Consider the following 27,968-nt stretch of genomic DNA (forward strand, 5'->3'; position numbering starts at 1 on the left):
GGCGAGACGGTGCAGTGGTTGAAGTGCTCGGCTGTTAACAGCAAGTTTGGCAGTTCAAACTTGCCAGCCGTTCTTTAGGAGAAAGATGTTGCAGGCTGCTTCCTTACAGATTACAGCTTGTCGCGACTTAGACTCTCCTCCACAGCAGTGGGCTTGCTTTTGATTTGTGTTGTATTCACTTCAGTGTGATGCTCTTTTTAATTTGAAAAACTCTTTAAGGTGGATTAATACAACGTTCATTTATAGATGTAAGTATCCTTCTTTCTAGTAATCAAAATCATTACCAAAAGACTGAGAGACGATTGAAATTTTGGACTTGAACTCAAATCATTTTTACACATATATCACCATTTGTTTAGCATTTTATTTGATTATATCAGCCCTACATGGTCTAGAATGCTTTTCAGAAAATTGAATAATCAAAGATAGGATGGCTGGTTTATTGACCTCATAGAAGCTCAGTTCAAGCCTATCTGCAATTCTCCTATCCACTTCCACACAATTTTTAGAATATGAATGCCTGGGATTGTGCTATTGATACTGATGTCAGGACAAGGGACAGAAGGACGAGGTGTCTCTGGAGGAGTCTGTGGAGGAATGAACAAAGATACTTGTGCAATGTTGGATATTTCCGACTTCAGATTGACTTCATCAACAGCCTGGACTGCTATGAAGAGATCCGTGCCATTCTCGAAGGTGATGTTTTCTGGATGAAACGCGAACACTTCTTTGGCGGAGGCTTCTTTTGGGATCAGGTCAGTAGTATTCACTTGAAGAGAGTTGTCAAACTTGTCTCTCAGATCAAGAATACTGGTACTTATTCGAATAATATACCTGCGAGCTAAAAACAAAATACAAACTGTAATTCTCAAATCTTAAGATATAATTCTGCTAGAAGGTATACCCCTCCCCCACAAGATTCTAATGAATACAAGTAATCAGTGGTCCATATTCGTAAGTGCTAACATCTTTTCTGAAGTCTTTATTTGTACTTCCTGACAGAGCGATAGAACAGGCATGATTTAAAGCCTTGGGTAAACTTTTCTGGGCAGAAGTCATGGTTCAGATCAGTGGTTTAAAATTTTTTTTTATTACTTATAGAGTGATTCTGGTGCTGGTACTTCTGAAATGTACACACGAATCCCCCAGGGATCTTAAAATATATAGTAGGTCTGGGATGGGGCCTGAAGTTGCACGTTTCTAACAACTTCCCAGGTGATGTCTACGCTGCTAGTTGGAGGACCACCCTTAGAGAGACAAAGTCTGGTAGGACCGGAGGTTACTTCCATAGGGCTGCTCTATCTATAGATGGCCCAGTCCTTCCTCAGAAGCCACTACTGAACATATAAGCAGAAACTAACTGCCATAGAGTCAGTTCTGACTCTGTGACCCAAGGACTCAAGTCTGACTCGGTGCATTTCCAGGATGGTAACTTTTATGGGAGTAGAATGCCTCCTCTTTCTCCTGAGGAGTGGTTGGTGGTTTTGAACTGCCAACCATGTGGATCATAGCCCAACATGCAACCACTATAACACCAGGGCTCCTTCAGCAACACTGCATAATGGAGTAAAATTGCTCCCTAGGATGTCTCAGGCTTAAATCTTTATAGAAGTCTTATCTTTCTACTGACTTTGCAGTTAGCAGCCTAACATGTAACCCAGTATGTCACCCAGGCGCCTTAAAGCACTTCAAGCACTTTCAACCCATAATAACCTTGTATATGGTTATTATGGCTTTGTACATTTTTATGGGAGCAGAGAGCCTCATCCCCTTACCCCCTGTGATGGTTCAATCATGTGATGAATTGGACCCTTGCCCTTGAGGTTAACAGTACAATGGTTACCAGAGAGCACCTGTTGGGCTCCTGGATATAGAAAAATTATTAAAGCATCATTTGGAAAAGTTTCAGAACAAAGCAAAACCAAAACTGAGCTTTTGTCTTCGTAGTGGACTCTCTTAGCCCTAAAGTTTTTCAAATGGCAAACATCTCATTTTAAAATCTCTGACTTAAACATTTGAGAGAACTTTCAAGATCTTCTCTGCTTTTTACACAAACTATAATTCTCAAATATTAAAGCCTCTCATGCTTAACCACACGTCAGCCTGTCTCGTTCCCTTCCATATATGTGCTTTGCTGGTCAGCTCCTTTACTGGGTCCACAGCACATCCGGCTTACCTCTCCCGTGGTCGTAATCATCGCCAGGAGCTGTCCAAGTCAGATTAATGAGCCTGCCCCCTTGGATATTTGCCCTCAGGTCGGTGATTTTACATGGCGGGAAAAGATCCGATGTAGGAGACGCTGGAACCCCAGAAGCCACAAATGAGCCCCCAGAGGATGTTCTGGTGAAACACACTTGTTTGCCTTGAAGATCATTCTTATTGCTTTCAGGTCTTGGTGGATTCCATTTAATTTTACCTGCATTAAACAAACAAACAAAAAAACCCCATTTCATGAAAAAAAAGAACTATGTTCTTATACCAATTTGTTGCATTCTTCTTACAAGTTTGCCTAAAATTAGATCTAGGGTTAAAACAAAGGGCTCAGTATTTGGAGTTTTCAGACTCTCATTTCAATAAGAGTAATAATCTAACATGGCACATTTTACAATCTATTCTCTCTTAAACTCTATTTCTTTAGCACTTAAAATTTTTCTTTTAAAAAAAGAGTGCTTGTTGTCCTCACTAGCCTGTTCTTGGGTAAAGAGGAAGCGGGTGCGCTGGCAGGTTGTGGGCCAGCATTCAGCACCAGCGGCTGGCGTGTGGAAAGCGCATCCGGGTCGAAGATGGCATGTGACTTCTCAATGTGGACGTGGCGCTATCGCTCTTAGCCAACTCGACCCGAGCCTTTCTAGCCTCGATTTCCTCATCTGTAAAATACGATTACAGGAGCATTAGTGGTGCCAATAGAAGTAAAACAGCCATAGAGCCATGTTAGACCCAGCCACTAAGCCTTTTCCTCCACCTCCCAAGCCGAAGAGAAAGGCAAATACGAATTAAATCAGGTGACGCGTGTGAGAGCATCCCGGAAGCATTGGTGTATTTTAAAGCGTTGCTCCCCGTGGTGACCTTTGCTCAAGGGGCAGCACATCCAGGAAAGCCCTCCCTGTACTGAACACACGCACAAGTCAGGCGGAAAGAGGGGAGTATGCTGCGGGAGCGGTGCTCCTTATTAGACACCAACATCAGAAACACAACCTGCCCGGGCCGAGGAGCTATTGATGGGACACAGGAAACCTCAGTCTTGCTCCCAGTCCCCACTCCAGTGCAGGGCAAGGGTTATAACAAAAATCGGTGTGTTGGTGTTGATTCCTTGCAGAAAAAATTTCCTACCTGCATATCAGGGGGCTTTAGAATGAAATCGATGTTGCTCAACTACCACTCCTAACTGTTCTGAAAAGGATCAAATTAGAAGGTTTTGGATAGAGTGGGATAAAAATGGAGAACAAAACTCAAAATCACAAAAGAGACCAGGCTGACTGGTTGTGAAGAAACAGGTGGGACCCCAGGATTATGACTTAGTCATCCTTTATGTCTGGACCTGAACCCACCCCTGTAGTGAAGTAATCAATCATTTAAGATCAAAGAGCAGGGTGTCCCCAATGGCAAAATTCAGCAGGTTAGCAAAGAAGGAATAGAAATAGGAAAGCCAGGGGGAAAGTGGACTAAGTGACGGAACACGGAATAGATTACAATGGATAAGCTGAAACAAAATGTGCATGGATTGTGGAACCTAACCCTGATGACCTGCTGTGGAAACCTTCACCTCGTTCACAATAACAATTTTTCTTAAAGTTCATGGAAAAATGGAATGAAAAGCAAGTGAAATATATTCATAAGCTTTTTGAAGTCTCGTTGTACATGTGAGTTCAGTGTGATGGCTAGAGTTATGCTCATCCACTATTCTATTTTCCTTGCTTTAAGTAGGAGAAACAAAAGGAGAAAGGGAGAGAGATGTCTGATAATGATACTGATATAGGTAAGCAAGTACTAAATTATTCTTTTTGACTCTATGGGCATACCAGTCATATCAGTGGACAGAGTTTCATTATAAAATGTTTTAAATTTTATTTTGAAGAATAACAAATATTACGTCTTTACTAGGAACAACTTATCAGATATGTATCTTGTTTATTCCTCATAACCATCCTATGAGGTAGTTACTGCTCTTTAATTTACAACTAAGGAGAAGCATAAAGAGAATACCAAAACAATTAAGTTGGTGGAAGACTGAGATTTGAAACCCGGCAGCCCCAAACGATGTACAATCTATTGGCTGTGCACTGTGGGTGATTTTGCTGTCTAGGGCATATTTAATGATGAATGGAGAGGATTCTGATGATCATGACCGGAGGGCTGTTATTGGCAGAGCGAATACAGACCAGGGATGCTGCTGAACTTTCTATCAGGCAAGGAAAATGCTTCCCCACCAGCAAAGAATGATCGGATTCAAAATGTCAATAGTGTCAAAGTTGAGCACTACTGATCTAATCCCTGCACTGTTCTAGCTCATAGGTTTAATGATTTCTTCTTGATCCCAAGCCTTTCATTCAAGCTGGGTCTTTTATTACAGATTACTTACCATTCTCAATCGAGCCAGGGATGTACCAGGCACCATTTGGCACCTGTCTGGCTGCATTCACTCCTCCCAGAGCCCGCACTTTTAAACTGTATCTTCCATTTGTATCATAAGCTGTGAAATACCTTGAGTAGACACCATCATTCTTAGTAGCATCAGCACCTTGAAAGGGAAATTGAAAATTGATAAATACTTCAAAGATTATTGGGTATTTGCATATTTCCAGTTCTCTTGTGGGTTAGCACTTTTCACAGCAAAGGGAAGAGAAACGCAGTATTATCTGTAAAAGGATTTGGAATCTGACTATGTTAAGAATGAAGAATACGATCTTTTACTTATTGATCTCTGTGCTTTGCATTTGTGGTTTCATACATATATGTTCAATTTTCCTGAAGAGTTGTTTTTCTCCATGAAATTAGAGATCCTGTCATGGGTCTCTGTCACAGGGAGCATAGTGCTAACAATAGTGTAGAGGTAGTGTGGTGAAGATAAAATAAAGACACCCAGAGAGAGAGAGAGAGAGAGAGATTGAGAATTGAGTACAAGATAACTACTAATTGGATATGGAATAACTTCTGGAAACCTCCCCAAAGCCTTTAGGTCTCAAAGACTTGAGCCTCTGATGCATTTTGGGTTTGGAAGAAGCAAATACAGAGTCTTCTATTTCAACAATTTGTATTTCCCTAGTTGCTTCTTGAAAAAGAAAGGCTTATTTTCCCTTTTATTTTTGGTGGTTACCTGCTCCATTGTCCAATAATTCCAAGCTGACTGTTTTCCCATTCGCTGATTCAATGAGGGCTGTGACAGTGGCTCTGAGGATGGGCCTGGCTCCTTGGCGAATATTTGCATAAACCACCATAGGGCTGGGGAATTTGCCTATGTCTTTGTTCATTTTGGAGGTTACTGTGATTGGAGGGATGGTAGCACTTGATGGGCGAGAAGTCACTGTCAACGTCAGGGTTTGTGAGCTTGCTTGCAGACTGTAATTCCAAACACCAACCTGACCAAAACAAATGGAGACATTTCCTGTCAGTAACTACCCTTCCATATGAGCCTGTAGAAAACGCCTGCCCCATCCAGTCACGTTTCCAGCCCATCTAAGAAAAGGTGGGCATTTTTATACTCTGACAGTCCAGAGACTTAGGTGTGGCTGGACTTACTACATGCTTCTTAATGTCAAGAAGACTCTAGTTATAAAAGTGAAGTCTGAAATCTGTGTCCTGACTACATCGTTGGTTCTCAAAAGTAGGATCACATTGATGGATTCTTGAGGTAGAAGAAGTCTTTCTTGACCTTAAAGCTTCAGGAAGCATTCTACAAGCATTCTGCATGATGACCGTGAAAGGTAAAGGTGTTCCCTTTTCTACCTGGACTGAATGTCACCAGTCTCTTTCTCTTTTTAAGTTTTTTGTTGTTTATTTATTTTTCTTTTAAAAAACCTTTTTATTGGCATAGAATTCACATATCAAAGAATTCAATAGCTCAGCCACATCAAGAAGAGTTGTACTGATCTCATTTCTCTTGTTACCCCATCATTTTAAATAATTTCTACTGGATGAGTATTTTTCCTTTTTCTCTTTGGTTGAATCTTATCATCTCAGCAACTAGCAGTAGTTAAAAAGCTCCAATAATCCCACAGAACTGTATTGTACCTTGTCAAGTTATAGGAAACCAAGAAAGCCGATTCCATACCTTCGCAGTGCCCGGGATTTGGAGGTAAGCCATTTTGGACTGGGAGTCCACCACAAAGCCATCTTGTTTCTTTCCACTGGGATCCCAGAGGAGGATGTGAGGAGGCTGTGTTGTCCAGGTGACAAGAAACAAAGTGTCCTTTCCCACGGTGCTGTCCACAATCACTGTGCCATTCATCCACTGGTTCGTTTTGAGGGCCAACCCTTTACTCTCGAGCTATTAAGAAAACAACTATTTACCCTGAGGAAAATACAGTTTCCATCACCTGATCTCTTTCGGCCTGCCCTGATCGCCACCTGCTCCCCTCAAAGGCTGCGTGATGCCTCACTCCCTGTCTTCCTCCCAACCTTTCATGAGTTGGTTCTGAATTTCATTTCCAGCCTTAACTTTTGGCATTTTCACTCATGCAGCCAAATCAGTAAAAGCGAGAAATTATTGTAAAAGCATCTTAAAATAAAGTTGTCTCTTTAAAAATAGTCCCCAAGTTTTAAAAGACAACTTGCTTTTCTTGGGCTTTAAGCCCAGCAGAGGTTTTCTGATTGCTATCTGGTGGAGAAACTGAGGCCCAAAGAGATAATCTGTTTTACCCAAGGTCTCCTAGTTCACAGCAGGCCCAGATGCTGGATTTACACGTAGCTGTTCACAATGCAAAGCATTTAAGTCTCTTACGTGAACATCTTGGCAAATAATAGGGGATTGAGGTAATGGAAAAATAGAGCAAGTATTCCCTGAACACATGTCCCAGAAAAATTGTAATGGAGATGATCTATTCTGTGGGTACTTGTTAACAGATGCTGGGAAATAATTCTTGGAGTCAGTATATATATTGGAGTCACTATATTTTATGCTGTTGATTTGTATGAAGAAGTCACTTAGTATTGTTGCCATTTAAGTAAACATGAATTTCCCTGAATTTGAAGGACAATGTCTAATCAGGTCCAAACCTTCTAATTTTATCCACTACTGGAAGAGTGTAGAACTTAAAGTTTCTAACCACGATGTTCTCTTTCTTAGCTTTGGTTATTTACAGTCATGACAAAACCGTAGAGTAAGAACTCAGACCTGGATGGAGCGCTGGGAGAGAGCGCCATTTCCTGACGAAAGGGCCCCAAACGCGTCTATGAGGCCGTTGTTCTGAGCTTGATCCGAAGCATACGTCTGCAAGCCTCCTACAATGCAAGTATATTAGCGGACGTTATTTTCTAGGAAGCAACAATCTGACAAAGTTTAGCTATCATGAAGGTTAAAATACAAAACAAAACCCAACTGCCATTGAGTAGCTTTTGACTCAGAGTTGTTTCCAAGATGAGCAATCCCTGAGGGAGAAGACAGTCTTGTCTTTCTTCCAGTCAGTGTTGGGTGGATTCCAATCATCCCCCTTGAGGTTAGCAACCCGACTCCCAGCCCACAGCATCACAGCGCCTCCTTAGTAAGAAAGCGGAATAGGAAAGAAACACTCCATTGCATTATTAAAGTACTGATAGATACAATTCAAATAGACCCTCGATTAGCCCAGAGAAGGCAAATATTCAAATAATAGCCACAGCAACATCTCCGCTGTCTGTCCATTTTGATTCTCTGCAAAGCAGCCATGAATATCTGGCAAGACAAACTTACTGTCATGAATGGCATGCGATTTCAGTGTATTCAGATAAGGTCAATGTGTGAAGCCTGCCCCCGAGCCTATTGATATTTCCTCATTTGAGACAGATGGGCTTTGGGGTTTCTCCCCAAATCAGAAGCAGCAGATTGGAAGATGCGTAGATAAGACCCGGGAAATAACAGCTGAGAAAGGGGCGGCTAGAGAAAGTAACAATGTACAGTCTAGATAAAATGAGGAAGCACCTGGCAGTCTGGGCCGTTTAGAACAGGCGGAATGCGGGGAAAGCATGTGCAGGCACCGCTGAACGATGCCAAGACCACCGGCGCTGAGGATCGCATCTAAATCACCCTGTCCTCTAACTGGGTGCCTGCGTCTCTCTCCAACTGCTTTGGGAGTCAAACGGCACTTTCACAGAGGTGGCCTGATTCATAACAGTAGCAAATGACAGTTATGAAGTATCAACGAATATAATTTTATGATTGGGGGGGTCACCGCCACATGAGGGACTGTCTGAAAGGGCAGCAGCTTGAGGAAGGCTGAGGACCACTGGACTGCTGGAACTGTTGGCTGCGCATGACCTACAGATGCATCCCTTTTCAGAGAAATTTCCTCATCTAGAGTGAGAGGACAAGTCCTCTCGGCCCCCCTCCTGACCCAATAGTCCACAACACGGGCTGATAGGACACAGGGCTCCACGAGGCCGGCCGCTGACTGAAGGTGGAAAGTCCGTGAATTTGAGATGCAATTCCCGATCAAATCTCCACCCACCCACTTCTCCGCCACGGAGTCACGGGTTTTCCATAGCCTCTGAGTCCACATCTGAACTCAGAGCCTTCCTCTGCCCTAGCCTGCCCTCTTCTTCCCCTTTCTATGAATCACATGCCCAAGACGCCCTCTCTGGAGCTCCGTGTGCAGCAAGAGGCCGGGCCAGGACACAGCAGTGCTGGGAGCAAACACTGCTGCCCTGTTAGCCGGCTCGAAGGTCGGTCTGTGTAATAACGGACATGCAATCTATTGTAACCACATGTTTGTAGATGAGAGCTAGAAGCACACTCAATGAATGCATGTAGGAGAAACTACCTTGTATTTTCCAATTTCAGGGTGAACTTCTGCCTCTTCCCACCTTCCTCACGCCCCTCTCTTTGTCAGCCCCACCCTAGGCTCCAGCACAGAGTCACGCTGATGGCCGCTGGCTAGGCTCCTTGGCCTTTCCTTGCTACTTCCCATTAAAGGCCCAGCTCACACGGTCAGGGAGGGGGAAGGGGAGAAGGGGGAACCCATCACAAGGTTGGATATGTAGCATCGTCGTCCCCCTCCCCGGCCCAAAAAGAGGACGAATGACAGAAATGTGGGTGAAAGGAGACAGTGAACAGTATAAGATACAAAATACTTATAACAATAGATAATTGATCAAGGATTCACGAGGGTGGGAGGGTGAGGAAGGGAGGGGAAAAAGAGGAGCTGATACGAGGGCTCAAGTAGAAAATGTTTTGGAAATGATGATGGCAACATATATACAACTATGTTTGATACAATTGATGTATGGAATGTTATAAGAACTGTAAGAGCCCCCAATAAAATGACTCAAAAATAAAATAAAATAAAGGCCCAGCTCAGATGTCACCCCCTTTACCCTTCTCCTCCCGCAGTAAAGCCAATGGCTCCCTTCCCTGTGGACCGTTGTATGTTCTCCCGCAAACATCACGCTTCGTAATAATACGAATATCTGTATTATTAAGTGAGTGCCTTGTCATGTCTCTGCCCCGCATCTCCTGACCGGCTGCCAGCTGGAGGTGGGTGGTTCCTGGTTAACTTATGAGATGCCCCCCCGCCCCCTCTCCGTCCTTATCAGTGAAGAGAGTCTGAGTCCCTCCTGCATTGCCTTGCTGGTCCCATCTTCTCCACGCTCACTCACTCCAAGAACCAACTCGGCCATAACGCTGATGGAGACCCTCCTGACCCTATAGGGTAGGGTAGGACACTATAGGTGATTTTTCTGTAGGTGAGTTTCTGAGACTGGTATTTTTTCCAGGAGTAGAAAGCCCCATCTTTCTCCCTTGGAGTGGCTGGTGGTTTCGAACTGCTCACCTTAGTTTATAGCCCAACATGTAACCACTACTGCCACCAGGGTTTCTAGAACCCAGGCCTTAAAAATGGGTAGAGTCAAGTCTGATGGCTATTTGGAGGTAAAGGCAGCTAGTTATCTGTCATAGTCTCTCAATCTGTCCCCAAACACACCCTTCCCCTTACTTCCAGCACCCGAAACTTCCAGTCCACGGGGAGAGACTGTACTTTGGGATTCAGCGGATCATCCTTCACCTGTCATTTTGGACAGTTCTTCTAGTTCTTTGGCTGCAGAGGGACCCAGGGCAACGGTGTGAATGATGGCGCCACTCTGTTTCACCTCGTTAAAGCACCCACTTATAGTGTTGTCTTCCCCATCGGTCAGCAGCACGATTTCAGATCCATCTGTTGGGTATTTCCTTCTGATCACCTAAGGACACAGTCAGGTGTGAGCTTTCAGACTAAGGGTGGCCAAAGTGTTTGAGGAAATGGCACTGACAGTGAACCAGAGGAGATAGCTAGTTCCAGGAAAAGTATAGCCTCTCTGTCTCCAAATGATACCATTTTAAATCAGCTGCACTCCTGGAACTTGACAGGGAATGGGCTTTCTTTTGGGAAGCCGATGCAGAGAGGGCTCTGCAACGTGGGATGCAGGGTAGTTCCAGGGCTGGATAATACCGAGGAAGCACCAGAGATAGTTTTTCTGGTCTTCTTTCTGAACCCTGTCCCTGTCAGGTGTTCAGAGCTTCCCGGGTGCCTTCATGAAACATCCTCACATAAAGGGAAAATATTAGACCTAAGACAGATTTTGCTTTGTGTGATATACACCAGTATGACCATCCTAGTTGTCTATGGCTAGCATTGGTTCTGATTGGTCAGTATTATGCCACATGCATTGCTAAGAGACTCAATATCTCTCTGGTTAAAGCAGCACATTTTTGTTCCTATTAATCCTCAGTTCCTGTTTATCCTGTGATACTTCCATCTGAGCTCACATAACAGCTTTTCTACATGGTGAAGAGAAAAGAGTCCTTCTGCCAATATTGGATATATTTATAACACTTCTACACACACACACACACACACAGAGAACTCAATAAAAGATTGAGTTCTACTGTAACTTCTATACACACACACACACACACACACACACACACGGAGAACTCAATAAAAGATTAGTAGTACCTGTTTAAGAAGAGAGAGCTGAATTCTACTCCTTCTAGCTTTCAAAAAAAGCCAAGCAAGACACAGCAGGGAGGGGAAAGAGCAGCCTGATGAGTATGTACAACCTCCTTTGTCTGGCCCAGAACCTCAGAAAGAGGACGTGTGCTATGCAGATTGAGAGGGAAGTAAGCAGAGGCGCTTCCTGCCCTATTCCCTGCTGGAGCTCTGAGAGGAGGCTGCCTCACAGATAGCCTTTGGTGACATGGCAAGAGAGCAGGACTGTGACCTCTGCAGTGTAAAGGAGTGCAAGAAATCGGTCAGTCCTGACCCTGGCCTTGGTCTGACCAGGCTGCAGGACTGGAGAGCCCAGAGGAACGTTCCCTTGCCCTTCCTTCCGTCACTGTCATGGTCACGGGGAACACCAGAAGTCCCCACAGGATGTTGGGGGAAACTGAGGGCAGCTGAGCTGAGACTCTTGCAATGGAGGCTGAAGGGTGGACAATCAGGCTGGGGACTCGGTGGAAAATGTGGTGGAGCTTTGGGCTCTCTTCCAAGAGCGAGAGTCCACTTTGGCTGAGTCACCCTAGCAGGACCACAGGGACTTGATCAAACCAAAAGAACAAGCCAGATTCTCGTGGCCACAACAAGGAGATCATGACAGACTGACGAGGTTCCTGCAGCAGAAACTAGCACGTGTCTCATGTGGGACCGAAGGCGTTTTATCTCATTAGCCTAAAGCACACACACCCCCCTCCCAACCCTACATGCAGAATTGATTGGAATTTTCTAAATTCATGGAGTACCTCTTGCACTCCGTCTGTCACCCCTTTGAGTGGAAAAGGCTGAGCCAAGAGTTCTCTCTCTACTATGAAACCCTCTGACGTGAGTCATCCACCCCAGGACTGCATGGCAGCTCTGTGAGGGGACCCATCAGGGAATCCATGGTCCGTTTCTTCCTCTGTTTGCTGCTCTCATCAGCGTTTGGGTGGGTGGCAGAGGCCACCGAGATGGACAAGACATCAGGAGAAGGGGTTTGCAGTGGGCTGTGCACGGAATAGAAACCACTTTTCGGGAACCAAGCTGTCATGTCCAGTCATAGGGCCACAGGGACAGACAGAATTTGAGGACATGGTTGAGTCCAGAGCAAATAGCAAACTGGGAACTCAATGTTCTTACGAGTTTTGCTTGGGAATCTGAAATTGCCCCACTGATGTGTGCTGTGCACACGAGCAGACAGGGGACAGTAGTGCCAAAGAGACAGCGAATGTTCTGAGACCTTAGACTAACTTCTTATTAGCCTCTTGTCTTTTTCATGAAGCTCTTTGATCATGTTCTATATGTTGGGGTGGTTAAACACAAGTAATTGTGATTGCATCAAATACGTAGATTTATTTAAGAAGTATTCATTGAGAACCTCTAATATAAAAGTTATTGAGAACCTCTAATATAAAAGATATTATTAACCTCTAATATAAAAGATATAAAAAGATAAGTCCTTATAACTAAAGAACTTTGCCTAAGTGAAAACCATGAAAAAATGTAGACCCATTATTAGAATTTAAGACAGAATAACCTAGAAATCTTAAGACATAGGAGGGGGAACTCAAAATTTCATGAAAAAAATTCCATGATTTTTTAAAGTCCATGTCCATGAACTTTTTGAAGCCCCCTCATAAATATGTGTATATATCTATGCATAGAGTCCTGGTGGGGCAAAGTTTAAGTGAACAGTTACTAATCAAAATGTTGGTGACTCAGCTCACCTAGCAGTTAGTTGGTGGAAAGAGTTGGTGATCTGTTCTCATAAGAATTACAGCCTACACAGCCTATGGGAGAAGTTCTACATGGACTTGCTGTGAGTGGACCTCTACCGGACGGAACTGAACAACAACATCTACATCCACGTCTATATTTATATTAAGAGCCACGGAGATTCTAGATGAGGAGCTTGCTCGGCAAAGGCATAAAATCTCTGAAGGGTAAGTATCCATTTACTAATCATAGGACACCCAGGACAGAATCGCTCCTATTTGAATTTGGTGCGCTAACCAAAAGAAGCAGACCCACTACCACGAAGCCGATTCATGATGGCCTAATGTAAAGTTTCTGGTACTTTCAATCTTTTTGGGTGTAGCTCACTTCATCTTTTCTCTGGAGGAGCTGTGATGGTTTGAACAACCAACCTGGCAGCTACAGCCTAAATCTCATCCCACATCGCCACGAAGGCTCATAAGAGCTATGGTATGGAAGACTTTAAATATTGTATGGGAGATTTCCGCCCCCTATTCCCCCCTTACTTTTTTTTAATAATGAGAAGACAGTGATCTCAAGTAGAGGGGTGACATGTTCAGATGAGCTCTTTGGAATCAATGCAACCACAGTCTATAGTTCCTGAGGCTTCAATAAACAACCCAGATGCTTGCTCAGAAGGATGTCTGACATGCCAATGTGTAGGATGACCAGTCATCCCTAAGTATGACCATAACTCATAGCTTCTCATTGCCATAAGAAGGCACTTTCTCCTATATAACCCTATGCACTTTTCCTTCATATGTACTCACTAGAGTTTGTGCGTATAGACTTATTCGTGCGATGACCACAAAGTCAGCAGTTCAAAACCACTAACCAATCTGTGGGAGAAAAACAAGGCTTCTACCGCTGTGAAGATTTACAGTCTCAGAAACCCAGAGGGTCACTTCTAACCTGTTTATAGGACCCCTGTGAATTGGAATCCACTTGATGGCAGTAAGGTTTTTTGTTTTTGTTTGGTAATTGCTGTTCCTCCTTCAATAACATGGTACGTTCTGTGACAGGAGAGACGTTGTGTATTTTACCCTCATGGTACCCTCATTACCCATCCTAGCATTTGGCATGTAAAGGCACACCACACAGATTTTGAATGCAGGCAGACATGCATACAGAAAAGCCTGAATGAGCAGATGCTTGAAACGACAAATTAGGCTAAAAAGCTTTGGAGACCTCTAACTCTTGCATCACATGCGCCATTTATCTGCCCTGGTGGGGTACATTTAAAAATAATACTGTTAAAGTTAAACACGAAACACGGAGGAAAAAGCCGAAAACGAACATCCCTCTGGAAAGAAGGCATCCAATCCCCATTGACAAGCCGGAGAGGGGAGCACGGCTTACGGTAAATGCCGAGCGAAGGCCGGTGCAGATGGAAGTGCCTCCTGCAGCCACAGTGGGTAAGCTGGCGATGAGAGCATCTCGGTCCGCGCTGCTCTGGATTTGCCGGAGCTCACTTGTTATGTGGGCAGCGCTGTCAAATGCCACCATCCCCACCCAGGACCCCTGCTCAACTGTCTGCAGCAGGAAAAGCTTGCCTGCTTGCTTCAGTCGGTTCAGGCGGTCACCGGTCTGATTGGAGACACAGAAGAAAAGCAGATGGGTTTTAGCTGGCCAGGCGTACCAACGGAACAGGCAAGAGGGGATTTGGTAGTAGTCCACTCAGTGTCTATAAAGGATCACAAGTTTACTTGATATTCTTCTCTGGGGGTATATTTCTCCTTGATAATTACCAGCATCTTTGTGTGGAATTTTAGGGCCTTTGTATAGATAGCAAAAGATAAGCCAAAACGGGCAATCGTTCGCATAGTGCTTAAGAGCGCCATTGTGATTATTAGATTGCAACACACGGAGAAGTTATGTGTTTCAGGGGAGAACTGCGTATGACTGTGATCTTTCAGAAGCAGATCACAAGGTTTGTCTGTCTTCTGATGTGCATCTGGGTGGCCCTGAACTGCCAACATTTCAGTTGGCAGCTCTGTACCCCCCCAGGGACTCCTAATAGCTCTAGAGACCTTTGTACAGGTATAGGGGCGTATTGCTAGTAAAACATTTTAAAAATCAGTTTCTGTAACATATGATGATATAATCATATTGAAAGATAATTTCATTGGCTTATGAAACAGTTGAATTGTGAATAAAGTGGAGGTGGATATTTTTGATGAACCGCTGTTGTAAATATTCTGGGATTGTGTTTATTCCCAGCCAGTTCCAACTTCTGGCCTATTGCACTGTAAGGTTATTGGAAGGAGTACCCAGAAGAATGAGCCTCATGGAACATACCGCCATGCTTCCAGACTTATCAAGTACTAGACACACAATTCTCTGTCCGATCTGCAGCAGGGAGAAGGTGGGCGTGGGCGGCTGCGTGTTCATAGGCGTGGTCTTCTGAAAGTCCTCCGAATCCCGGATCACTTCCCACACGCTTCGCAGATTGCACTTGTGGTTCTGCTGGTTGGGAGCTTCTTTGTTGTGATTTTTTTCTGTACAGAATTCAACCACCTGCAATTGTCCATAAAATGATAGCGGTGAATAGTAAATTGTGAATATTCCCTGCGAGTTTTGTGTGGCTGTTGCAATGAATGATCAAGTTCAGCTGAGGAGTAGAGTGCTGTGGGAGGGGCATTTAAGGAAGGATGGAGGATGGAGTCATGTTTGACCTCGACCTCACAGGAATTGGCCTTGGGCTGATTCTCCTCCTGCTCCCTTGGCGGGGGTTTTTTGTTTTGTTTTGTACTCACATATTGAAGTCCAGACTTGTTCACATAGCAAGGGAAATCGCTGAGATTTGAATTTTATTTACTGTGCATTCCAACTCTCTAATGCTCCATCTCAAACCTCCTTCCAAGTTCCCAAACTTGCCAGACGGTTTTATATCCCTCACACATTGTTCGTAAATTCCACCAGGAGATGAATGGAAAACAATGTTGCATACAGGCATACACTGGAATATGGCTATGCAATATTAAAACGTAACGAGGGATCTGGGTAACACCTCATATCATGGGTGGACCTTGAGGCCATTACATAGAGTGAGTATAGTCCACGAAAACAAATATTGCATGAGTCCACTACTCTAAAAAGTTTAGAAAAGGTTTACCCACAGAAAGAATCATTCTTTGAAGCTTACCAGGGATGGCAGGGGAAGGAAGGGTCAATCACTAACCAGAGGGTAAACCGGTGCTCACTTGGGAGAAAGAAAAGGCAATATACAATAACGGGGAGACCGGCACAAAGCGATTAGGGCAAAGAGAGACCCTGGGAGCAGCACAAGAGTTAAAAAAATAATAATAAAAAGTTTTCTCTTTTCCGCCCCATCCTCCAGAGAACTGTTATTCCAACCTTTGTGCCTACGGCGTACCCTGCAGAATCTTTAATAAAGTCCGTTTAACTTTATAGTGCATTTATTGACTGTAAATCCAACCATGGCAGAAACCTTTCCCATTCAATTTTGCTTCCTCAAAACTAGCCCAGTGTTTGACACATAATAAAAGTTCAATACACATTTTTAAAGTAACCTTGACCTGTCTTTGCCGTAGTTTTCTTATCTGTGCAATGACAATAATTATTAGGCAAAAATTAGATAACTACGCACATGGTCACAAAATGCTGGGTATTTTTCCTTTTTAAAATATATTTATAAAACAACAACAAACACCCAAACCCACTGCCATCGAGTTGATTCCCACTCAGAGTAACCAGAGCTCATGTGCAATTTTAGGGGATGTAGTAAAGAGTCACCAGTGCATCCCCCTCAGGGAGTTTACAGTCTGATTATTCAATCGAAGACCAGCGATATGCAAGGTTCCAGTTTTACTGCCCTTCTTCTTTTCGGGTCATTACTTTGGTCAGAGTTCCACCTTGTCTGCTTGGACTACTCAGGAAGGGAACCTGAAAAACCTTTGTGTAACCCTAAGCAAAAGTTCCCAGACTCGACTCTACGTAAAAGTCAACTCGATGAGTAATCCAAAATCGATCATCTTGGCCCTTCCTAGAAGTTTCTGAAGAGTTCTGAGGGTACACCGTGGCAATACCCGATGAAGGAATGGGACTAGTGAGGCAGGAACATCAACATTTAGAATTCACAGCCCACTGTTAGGGCTTATTCAAGGTCTTTCCATGCCTGGTCCAAGAGGGGAGGAGCCGTGGTGCTGTAGTGGTCACCTGTCAGCTGTTGTTCCAAAGTACGGGCAGCTCAGGGGAGGAAGACAGGCTTTCGGCTCCACAAATAGCTGCAGCCTCACAAACACCCCACCCCCACCCCCTCCCGCGCAGGGAGTCACTGAGTCAGCATTTATTTAATGCCAGTGGTTGTTTCTTTTATTTCAATCACAAAAGTTAAACGTAGTTTTATATAAAGAAACTAGAAGATAAGAGAGACCCCCAATAAGTCAATTAACTGATAGCTTTAATCTTATTTTGTGCAAATTTGCTGAGGTATGTATATTCAGCATTAACAAGGACAATTAAGCCAAACTCACTCTAGGACCAGTTGGTCATAAACAAAGCCATTAAAAGGCTATTTTAAAACTATTTAAAGTTATTATAACTATATATAATACACATTCATTCCCTAAGGACACAAGCACCCTGTAAAAACCTGAACATCTCAGCTAACAACCAAAAACAAGTAGAGTGGGCTGGAAAGAGCTCTTAGAAAGTTCAATTAAGGGCTACTGACCATGTCCTTATTTATAGTCTCATGAAAAGATCTAAATCTTGGGCAAATATCTTTTTAAAGAAGAAAAATTTTGCTGTGTGCCTTTAAGGATGTTCAAAAGAGTTCTGAGCACTTAGTCTAAAAACTAGTGGGAGGGAATGAAGGAGGTAAACTGTGGATTGAAGTGCTGGGTCGGAGGGAGAGAGAGGCAGGAGCTGTCATGGCTCTGTGGAGTTAGTCGTAGCATGCTGCGTGACTTGTTGGGCTGCTCATCTGAAGGCCAGCGATGTGAAACCATCAGGTGCGCTTTGGGGGTGAGGGTTGGGTGGGGTGGGGCAGAGATGAAGCTTCTTACTCCCATAAACATTTACAAGCTTAGAAACCCAGAGACAGTTCTACTCTGCCTTCCAGGGTTCCTCTGGGCCAGAATTGACTCCAGGGCGGTGAGTTTGCTTTTGAGTTCTGTAACCACGAGGTTGGGTGTTCAAGCCCACCCACAGCCCTGCTCCTGTAAAAGGCAGAATTGACTCAGTGGCAGTTGTTAGGTGTCACTGAGCTAGTTCTGACTCCTAGTGACCCGTATACAACAGAACTGAACGCTACGTAGACCGCGCAGTCCTGTGCCACGCTCACAATTGTTCGTACAGTTGACTGCATCTATGTAGTCACTGTGTTGATCATCTTATTATATATTCTCTATATATTTTCTATTACAGCTGGTCTCACAGAGAATCAGCTCCCCACTGTCGGTTTTTCCGAATTTTTGATCCTCTCTCAGAGCACTGGGCAACAATCCTACTAAATTCATAGACCAATAGCAGATAGAGGGTGAGGAGAGAGGATGGTACTTACAGATTTAATACTCTGGTCGAACATTATGGAAGCCTTCTCAACCTGCTGTTCGTTGGGTACAAACTCGCAGCCCTCTTCGTACTTCCCTGTCACTCTGTCCGGCCTACATGCTCTGGTGATACAGCTGCCGCCTTGACACTTCTTTATGACATTTTTACCCGTGATAGCTCCCGAACACCTGGAAACAAATTCAGGTGCATTGGACTGTTCAGCTCCTGACAAAGTGTGGGGCGAGGTCAGATGCTCAGGCATCCTCCCTGAGGGTGCCAGACTGCAGGGGCCTGCTTCCTGCTGTTCAAGGACAACAGACAGGCTCTTGTAGGAGTTCACACCCTACTGATAATGGTCTCTATCAGTTGAGCCAGCAACAGGTCAAGCGGGCACTGTGACATCCAAAGTTAAGCTGCCATCCTAAATCTAGGATCTGCTCATCTTGCCGCATGTATACCCCCAATCCCACCTCTTCCTATTGTGTGTATGTTCGACGCCCCCCCCCCATTACTGTGTAACCTATAGTGCAACCCCTTCCTGTGACGTATGACTTTACCTGTAATTAGTGGGCCTTGCACGCCCCCAAAGGTATATAGGCCTGGGCTAGCAATAGAGCCTCTCTCCCTCTCTCCAGCCTCTCGCTGGTTTCGCTCGCCTCTCCGGTCCTCTCTCCCTTGTTCCCTTTCCCGTCCTCCTTCCCTTCCCCCTCTCTCCATGCGGACCACCAAGCGGGGCTGAGGTGAGCAATGCTACCATGTCATGTGTCTGACTACATTATTGCAATATCTCTTCTATCGCTCATGCTCTCAATGACTTTAATATAATACTTATATATCTCAACCATACAATTGTGCATACCGAACCCGTGACTAGCAGTGGGGGGCTGGCTTCCCCTGACTTTATACCACAACAAAGGGCCTTGTGTATATTTTCAACTCATAATTTTAGAAACAAGTATATCCTTTTCAAGTAGCAAAATTATTAAGTTTTCATTAGAGTCATTTGTGTTTCCTGGAAAGTTCCCAAGGAGCTTCCAGAACTGAATCTGGGTTTGTTTCTCTGCAGCAGGCATGTTGAATCAGGTTCAAAAACCCTAACAAACAAACAACAAAAACAAACCAGACTCACTGCCATCAAGTTGATGCTGACTCATAGTGACCATATAGAACAGGGTCCACCTGCCCCTGTGGTTTTTCCAAGACTGTCATTTTACGGGAGTAGAAAGTCCCATCTTTCTCCTGAGGAGTAATGGGTGGTTTTGAACTCCTGTCCTTCCAGGGCATAGCCCAGCATGTAACCACTCCACCACCAGGGTTCCTTCCGCAAGCAGGTTTATGTGGCTGTCCAAGTTAATAGGCATCAGAGCCACCAGTCACTACTCACCCATGCTTCTCATTCCTGGAATACCAGGAGCCCTCTTTCATAATCCTCCACTTGTCCCTCCCAAGTTACTCTCGCCCCAACAGTCTGCATGGCCTAGAGAGTTCACAGCAATGCCATCAAGTCCATCCCAATGCCTAGGCGCTCTATGGACATTTTCCCCTAGGTTTTGTTTTGATAGGTTCTATTGCTATTGTAGGTGCCCTAGGGGCATAGTGGTGATGAGTTGGGCTACCATCTGCAAGGTCTGCAGTTCAAAACCACCAGCCGCTCTATGGGAGAAAGTCAGAGATTTCTACTCCCATTAAGAGTGACCGTCTCAGAAACCGGCAGGAACAGACCCATAGGGTCTCCATGAGGCAGCATCAGCTCAATGGCAGTGAGTTTGGTTTTTGGTTTGGGGGCTATTATACATGGGATGTTTTTGTCCCTACATCTTCTTTTCTCTATTATACTTTTAAAGTATATAACCAGTACATGAACATTCTAGAGAATTTGGAAAATAGCAAACAAACAAACATACAAGTACAAAGAATTTTTTAAAAATCATCCCACATTAGAAAAAAAAAATTGTTAGTGTGCTTAAGTATTTCCTGGACAGAAATCATTCCCATTCAATTTTGCTTCAGTCGACTATTTTTTCTTCCTTAGTAACCATAACCTTCACCTTACTCTTCTTATCTGTGACATGAGGATGATTAAGCAAAAATTAAATGACAATATATACAATACGGTCAATAAATTCAGCTGTTCCTTATTTTTAATGCTTGTCCTACTGTGCCTCGTATACATTGAGCTGGGTTGCAATAACTGGCCCATGAAAACATGGGGCCAAAGCAATGTCCAATTGTGCCATTTGTTACCTATGAACACTACACTGGGCCTAATTCCCGCGGCGAGCCATGTTTTATTTTAGTATTTGGTAAGTTCCACAATCTCTTCCAGCTCTACTCACATGGACAAATCCACACAGGTATGAGGAGGCCTCAACAAGTTTGTGGGGAAATGGAATGAAAAGATATTGGAATTTTTCCATGACATTTTTTGAAGCCCATTCCTATCATTCTGCCCTGTAGGCACTGAAGAAATCCAATTTACTCTATGTTGTTAATTCTGGCTTCAACCTGAAGTTTGGGTAGCCAGGAGACATTGAATATTTCTTATGGTTGGTACACTAAAATTAAAGAAGGTACTAGAAAAAATGAATTATAGATTTAAAAAATAAGATAGAAGCTTGGTATTTTTAAAAGGTAGCTCAATTCAAGAAATAATTGTTTGCAGTTTAAAATAGTTTACGAAAAGTTAAGTCAAAACATACATACATGACTGGTTTGTTTTTTCCATTGGATAAGTAGAACTTTTCATCGTTATTGTATTCATCAAATACTCCCCATCGGAAATGAGCCCATTCATGGACAAATGACCTTCCTGTGAGAAAATATTTCAAACACTCATTTATAATCCCCAAACCAAAAACCTTTGCTGTGACGTTGGCTCCTGCTCATAGCGACTCTGTGGTCCAGGGAAGAACTGCCCCACCGGCTCCTGAGATGGCCATCTTTAGAGAAGCCTCATCTTGCTCTCACAGAGCATCTGGTGGGTTCTAACCACCAACCTTGCTGTTAACAGCTAGCCACTGAACCAGGGAATCACCAGGGCTCCTGATGGTTACAATAGAAATAACATCACCTTCTCCATGGGAAAAAATAATCCTTCTGAACATATAGTATGCTTTGACGTCTTTATTTAAAAATTCAAGGCTTGATTTCCTTAGACATAAAAATCTAATATGTTAGTGTATGAAGGTCATTAAAAAAATATTGCTACAAAAAATAGAAATATTTGTTAAACAAAATACTAAATGTAAAGCTATTGTTGCTCAACTTATTCTCCATCTAGGTCTTTGCCCTTCTGAGGGTGTGGTTTCCATCCCTGTAACCCTTCACTGGAGAACTTTGCACTTTTTGACTTAAACCATGTCAAAGTAGCAGTTCTGGTATCTATGAAAGCCTCACGTCCTGTTCCTTCTCAATGCTTTTGAGTTTGCAGGGGGAAAAAAAGAAGTCTGAATAGGGCAAGATCAGGGCTGGAGGGTGGATGGGGTAATGTTTCTCAACAAAATTCTCATTGGACAATCCTTGCGACCCTGAAGGAATGAGCAGGTATATTGTCATATTGAAGAAGAAATCCTGGGCCCAACTTTCATGGCCTTCCTCTCACCAAGAGAGTTTTTAATCTTCTTAAGACTTCTTTATAACGAATCCTCATGAATGCCTTGTATCCTTCAGGAAATTCTATCAAGATTCCTTCTTTGGTATCCTAAAAAACAGCCCCCATAATCTTCTGAGCTGCCTCATTAAACTGGCTCAGCAAATTCCCTGGAAGCCACTGCTTTGATTGGACCATTTCTTTTTCAGGCGCACTAATGACTGAGTTGATTACATCACTGTTTGAACGTGACTTCTGCCATTCACTGATCACAGAGTCATGTTTGGACACATTATTTTTTTATCCCAAATCCAGGCATGAATGAACTGGAATCCAAGTGGCATTTTTTGGCCCTACCCTCATAAATGGGTATTTTAGCTAATCAGATATATTTTTTACAATTTTATTGACACTTCATCCAAATGTCATGCAATTCAATCATTCAATCATATCAAGAAGAGTTGTGCACTTGTCACCACAGTAAATCTAGAATATTTTCTTCTTCCTTGTGCACTCGTCAAATACTCAGGGAGCATTTAGTAAGTGCTAGAGAAAGACAACATAACTGCCGTGTCCTCACAGAGCTCCTGGCCTGTGGCTGACATGTGCACCAGTAACCACCAGGCTGACCAGGCTTGGCAAGATAACGGCACTGTTGCAGGTCAGTGCTGGCTGCGGTGGGAGCCAGGCATTCAGCGGGCGATCAGGGCAGCAGCATCCACAGGGCCCTCTCCTGCACAGCTCCTATCTAATCAAACTCAGCCCTTGCCCACTCCTCCTTTGCCTTTTTGTTTCCATCCATCACGGTCTGACCATTAGTCTCACCACGCACTGGAGTTGTCCCCATTTCACATCGGAATCACTGCCATAGTCCCCCAACAGCCCCCTGTTTCCAGGCCCCCCGGGGTGTTCAGGGGGAAAAGCAGCTCCTCAATATGACAGAATCTGGGGCCTGCTCCTCTCCGCAATCGTATTTCTTGCTGTTCTGCCCCACTCCAGATACTGATTCAATCTGAGTGTTCATAAGATTTGTAAAGTGAATGCACTTAAAAGTCGGAGCGCTCTATGCATCTTCACCCTCTGGTGGCTGCCACTTGAATTGCAAGCAGGAAGGTCAATTGACAGAGTTTCATTCAATTTTATAGCTACCCATTTATTTGACTGGGTAATTTTTGTGGCACGGTGATTTTGTGTTGGGCTGCTAACCACAAGGTCCACAGTTCAAAGCCGCCTGCCACGCTGCAGGAAAAAGACTTGGCTTTTTACTCTCAGAAGCAGTTACAGTCTTGAAGTTCAAAATGGTGGTGAGTGATTTATTTCACCAACTTCCTCATTAGATTATAAACTCCTTGAGACTAAGTGCTATGTATGTATTAATTATCTTTTATTTTCCATGCCTAGCAAAGTGGCTGGTGTTTATACAGCACCCAATTAAAAAGTATACATTTGGAAGATATAGAACTCGAGATAATTACCCAAAAAACCCTTCAAACTCATTGGCATCTAGTCAATTCTGATTCATAGCCGACCATAGAGGACAGAGTCCAACGGCCTCAGAGGGTTTCAAAGACTACTTTTTAGGGAGGAGTAGAAAGCCTTGTCCTTCTCCCCCAGAGCACCTGGTGATTTTGAACTGCTGACCTTAAGGTTAGCAGTCCATTCGGTAACCACTGCACAGCCATGGTTTATGGTGCTCAATAAAGCTTGCTAAGAAATGAGGAAAGTGAAAAGGTATCGGTGGCATTAACATCTCCCTCAGGAGAAAAGGAAACAAAACATATATTTTCTTATTTTTGTCATGTATAACTGAAGAAAATTTCTCAAAACAGCAAGGAGAATAGGCTTAAAATAACTGCTTTTGCTGGCAGACTAGTAGCCTGCTTTATATCTGGATTTGAAATGAGATGAAGTTTTAGCTTGTAGAATTGGGCTTGATGCTATCCTGCATTTTAACATAATCATCGTATCTTATCATTGACTATTGATACATAAATATTAAACTATTTTTGAAGTTATCCGATGCTATGAAAGAGTTTATTGGGTTTGTATGCCCTTGACAAGAATAATGCTATTGTTGATCCACTTTAAACATAAAATTACTAAATTATTAGTAGCACAGTCGACTATTCCACCTGTAACCATACCTTGTGGTCCATACTGAAGCAACTTTTTCCCTGCCAGGAAGTCAGGAGTGAAGTAAATCTTTTCACCCTTTTCTCCACAATTTCCTATCTGCTCAGTGTAGGGCGTATCTTCACCCGGGGGGTTAGGGACAGCAACTAGAACATCGGCCTGGAATTTAAGAATATGACAAATTTTCATTATATGAATTGACTGAATTCAAATAATTACACTTTCTAGAATATTTCTATTTTAAAAACTGGGGCTAGAAGAGAGAACTGAATTTGAAAAGGAATAACTTGATAATCTCACATTTTTGAACGTTTCAAGTTTTGGTCTCACATACTCCGGCTTTGTCTTCCATTTTTCCGGAATCAAAATGGCTGCAGTTTTGAAATAAAATCTTTTTTCTGTTGCTTCAAACAGGTATGGAGATGCCTGGGTTACCATGTCCTAGAAAGAGAAAGAAAAACAAAGAAACATACATCAGAAGCGTAATTGTGGCTCAAAATGAGCTAACTCGCCCATCATCTGCTTTTCATGTCTTCAAAGGCAACATATTTAACAAGACAGGAAGGGGAAATTTGGAAATAGCTCTATTAAAAACAATAGTTACCCTTTTGAGGGGCGCATTGACCACATAGTCTGCCTCATTGGTGGGATGGTTATGGCAGACACCACAACTTACTGTGGATATCAGGCAATTCTTGAACCTCTCCTGAGCCCATTACCTCATTTATAAAATGAAAAGTATTTTTTAAAACTCACTCATAAGATTACTGTGAGGATCAAACTAGCTCCTGATGTTGCTTTGAGGACATATGTGTCGATGCCACTTATACCAAACCAAGTAGACCACAGGAATTATTATACCATCTTGCATAGCAGCAGATAACTTTGAAATAATCTAATATAGCTATATCCTTACTCAATTGTAAGGTCAATATGATTGTAATGTGTAGTCCACATTATAATGTGAAGCACTTGGAGTCAAGTTCACGTGTCCATTTTGAGTCCATTCTGACTCATGGTACCCTGAGTGTTTCAAAGTAGGGTGTCCCTATGTAGGGTTTGCAGTGGCTGTGATCTTTAGGAAATAAATCACTAAGCCAAGAAACCCTGGTGGCGTAGCAGTTACATGCCAGGCTGCTAACTGGAGGGCCAGCAGTTCAAAAGGCCCAACAGACTATCTACTCCAGTGGAGCTAGAGTCTCAGCAACTCACAGGGCCACTTCTACCCTGTCCTATAGGGTCGCTATTGGCAGGGACTCGATGGCAATGAGTTTGAGAGGTCAACTTGGCCACCTTTCAGTTAGTCCATCCACTGAGCATATGTTGTTCTTGTTGGTTGCCCTCTTGTTGTCCTGACTCACAGCAAGTTAGCATGTACCATGAGTCATTGGGTTCATCCAGACTTATAACAACCCTGGAAAGGGTTGCCCAGGCTTGCTTTGGGAGTACCTCTGGGTGGGAAAGTTTGGGACTATTTTGAGAGTGGACTTAAGAGGCTTCTGCCCTTACAAGGACACATGACGACTACCTCATCCACAAAAAGAAAGTTGTTGGAATAATGATTGCAGGGTGGCTAGCAGGCATGTCAAAGTCCCACAGCTCTGCAAATTTGGAAGATCAAATGGGAAGGAACACACTGTTTCTCCGTCACCCATCCAGGGACTCTGAACATGCGATTGCCCCTAAATTTCAAGTATCGTATTAAAGACAGGGGAACGGGGGAAAACCGTGTATCTCACATCCAACTCATTTATGATTCATACCTGAAAGCCAATTTAATAATCGTGGGGGTAAATACATTTCTCATAGGGAAAGCCTGGAAAACAATGAGGTTAATGCCTTTGAAATCTGTAAAGAGTCCTAGGAATACTTTTACATCAACATTATCGTCAGAAGCAAGCATCAATGGTCTCTGTCTGATAGATTCCTGAACCCCACTGACTTGGGAGCCAACAAAAGGAACACAGGAATCACCTCTTTATCCCACTTTGCCTGTCTTTTCTCTAAGGGATGGTGTCATTTCTGATGATACTCTTTCCAAAGTACAGAGACCATCAAAATCCACCCAAAGTGTCCGATTATTTGAGAGACGGATCAGATTTCCCTTTGAGCAATGACAGCTCTGTCTGACAGTCTGTGTTTGGATTAACAGCTAAACTCCTCAGCCCCGCATCATTCTTTTCAATTCTCCCTTCCCAAACTGCCTCGTGGTGGCTCTGTCTCCAAACTGGACCGTTCTTCATTTACCCTGCTTAGAGCAAGGAACCGACACGTGTCCAGGCTTACACTCAGGAACATTGGCCGGAAACAAGCCACAGTTCTGTTTGTTTTTGATTTGAGAGAATTTTAGACTTACAGAGGACTTGTGCATAGAGTTTCCCCCTCCACTTCCCCCAGTCTCCTCCAGGTTCTTGCATTTTAATATTGAACCTTCACAGCATCCTATGAGGAAGGTACTGCTATGGTTCTCCTCTCATACACACGGCAAAATCGTGGTCCTGGATATGTGACAATCAGATTTCAGGGCCGTCTTTTTGTAAAGTATTTCTCTCTTATGTTTTGCTGTTTGTTGAAAGATCTGTCCACAGGTATTCTGTTCTTGAAAATAAGCTCTCTAATCATCTAATATTTATAGACAATAACCTCTCTAATCATCTCACATTTATAGGACAGGAAGAGTGTTCTTCCCAAGCTTCCTCGTTCCCATGGAACCAGGAGCAAGTGCGATGCTGCTGCTCAGGAGCTGGGAGGGGGCTCCCTTGCCTGGAGGGTGATACAAGGCAGAGATTCTTCCCATGAGAAGGGTCAAAGTCGTTAAGTCAGAACTTTGTATGTTGGGGATCCTGTATTAGGATCACAGAGAGGGCTCTTTAAATATAAGAATAAAGGGAGGATCCTACCAAGGATGTGCCAATTGTAAAATCAGACACAGGAATTACCGTCTGTGAATCTCACAAATAACTGCACACTATATCTAGCTCTTCCCTAGTGAAGGACAAAGTAATTTTCAATGAAATAACCCATAGGCAATAAACACAAGAGGGACCCTGGTTTCACTGTGAGTTAGGCGTTGATCTGCTAACTGCAAGGTGGGTAGTCCACAATGACTCATGCTGTCTCTATCACAAAATGATGCCCAGTTAACTTACCTTTATGTGTTGAATGAGGGTTTCATCTTCTGGCACATTGGGGTCAATGGCAATGACAATACCTTCATAGCCATTATTATTCAACTGAATTAGCGAGTTGCTCAGGACCCCTACTAGAAGATCAAGGGCCAAGATGAAGAGAGAAGCCTTAAACGAGCCCATTGCTGCACATCTCCCTTTGAGTTCTCTCTTGGAAAATGTTGGTCTTGGAGCTGTCCTTCTTTAGCCCCATGTATATATATATATATATATAAACATAAAGGTGCTTGTATTTCGATTGTCAGAGTTATCAGCTGTGGCTTATCAAGGGACTTTAACCCCTTGGCCCAAACTTGTTTCACTATAGCATTTTCTTTCAGTCTAAGGAACATTAACTTAGACTCAAACTTTGTGTACTTTACAATTTTTGTAAAGCATTGGTCTCACCTTTAGCTATGCCAGATGTTGGGAATGAGGGTGGAGAAGCCTACACCCAGCTCTTCTGAAAGGTACACCATTGATAAGCAGCTTGATTATTGAAAGAACTGTTTACTTCTTACAAATGTTTGCCCAACAAAGGCCATTGGCCCACCCAACCTTATCCCCCAACATCTGCCTGCCCAGTGGAGGACTGTTTCCCCCATCCCAATAAGCACTCATTAAAGGTAACCCATCTGTCCAGTTACCCCCTCAGGGTGATCTTTACTTTCA

General features: G+C 43.4%; 1 protein-coding gene across 2 annotated transcripts; it reads right to left on the reverse strand.

Moving 5' to 3' along the window:
* Nucleotides 1-445: 445 nt before the first annotated feature.
* CLCA1 (chloride channel accessory 1) lies at nt 446-27,440 on the reverse strand. 2 transcript variants are annotated; one of them, XM_045292120.1, is made up of 14 exons: nt 27,279-27,440; nt 24,430-24,570; nt 24,141-24,288; nt 21,133-21,216; nt 18,418-18,623; nt 15,189-15,407; nt 14,250-14,477; nt 10,191-10,365; nt 7,331-7,437; nt 6,269-6,484; nt 5,315-5,576; nt 4,580-4,738; nt 2,177-2,416; nt 446-841 (listed from the first exon to the last, which is right to left on the reverse strand). In XM_045292120.1, exons 1-14 carry the CDS (start codon nt 27,438-27,440, stop codon nt 459-461), a joined length of 2,730 nt encoding a protein of 909 aa, XP_045148055.1. In that variant the 3' UTR covers nt 446-458. The 2 variants fall into 2 exon arrangements, with proteins under 2 accessions (XP_045148055.1, XP_004699650.1); XM_004699593.2 differs by having other exon boundaries at nt 18,418-18,595; nt 21,111-21,216.
* Between the last annotated feature and the right edge of the window lie 528 nt (nt 27,441-27,968).

The sequence above is a fragment of the Echinops telfairi genome, unplaced genomic scaffold (genome assembly GCF_000313985.2).
Source record: "Echinops telfairi isolate 266 unplaced genomic scaffold, ASM31398v2 ScPeMD7_443;HRSCAF=831, whole genome shotgun sequence".
Lineage (NCBI taxonomy): Eukaryota > Metazoa > Chordata > Mammalia > Afrosoricida > Tenrecidae > Echinops > Echinops telfairi.

Bases quoted from the DNA above. Each gene is read 5' to 3' on its own strand.
- CLCA1 (XM_045292120.1), bottom strand. From the start codon at position 27,440: ATGGGCTCGTTTAAGGCTTCTCTCTTCATCTTGGCCCTTGATCTTCTA. The intron at 15,408-18,417 runs GTAAGTACCATC...GGACAATTGCAG, and splicing joins TCGACCAGAGTATTAAATCT to GTGGTTGAATTCTGTACAGA. The intron at 4,739-5,314 runs GTAACCACCAAA...TTCCCTTTCAAG, and splicing joins ATTATTGGACAATGGAGCAG to GTGCTGATGCTACTAAGAAT.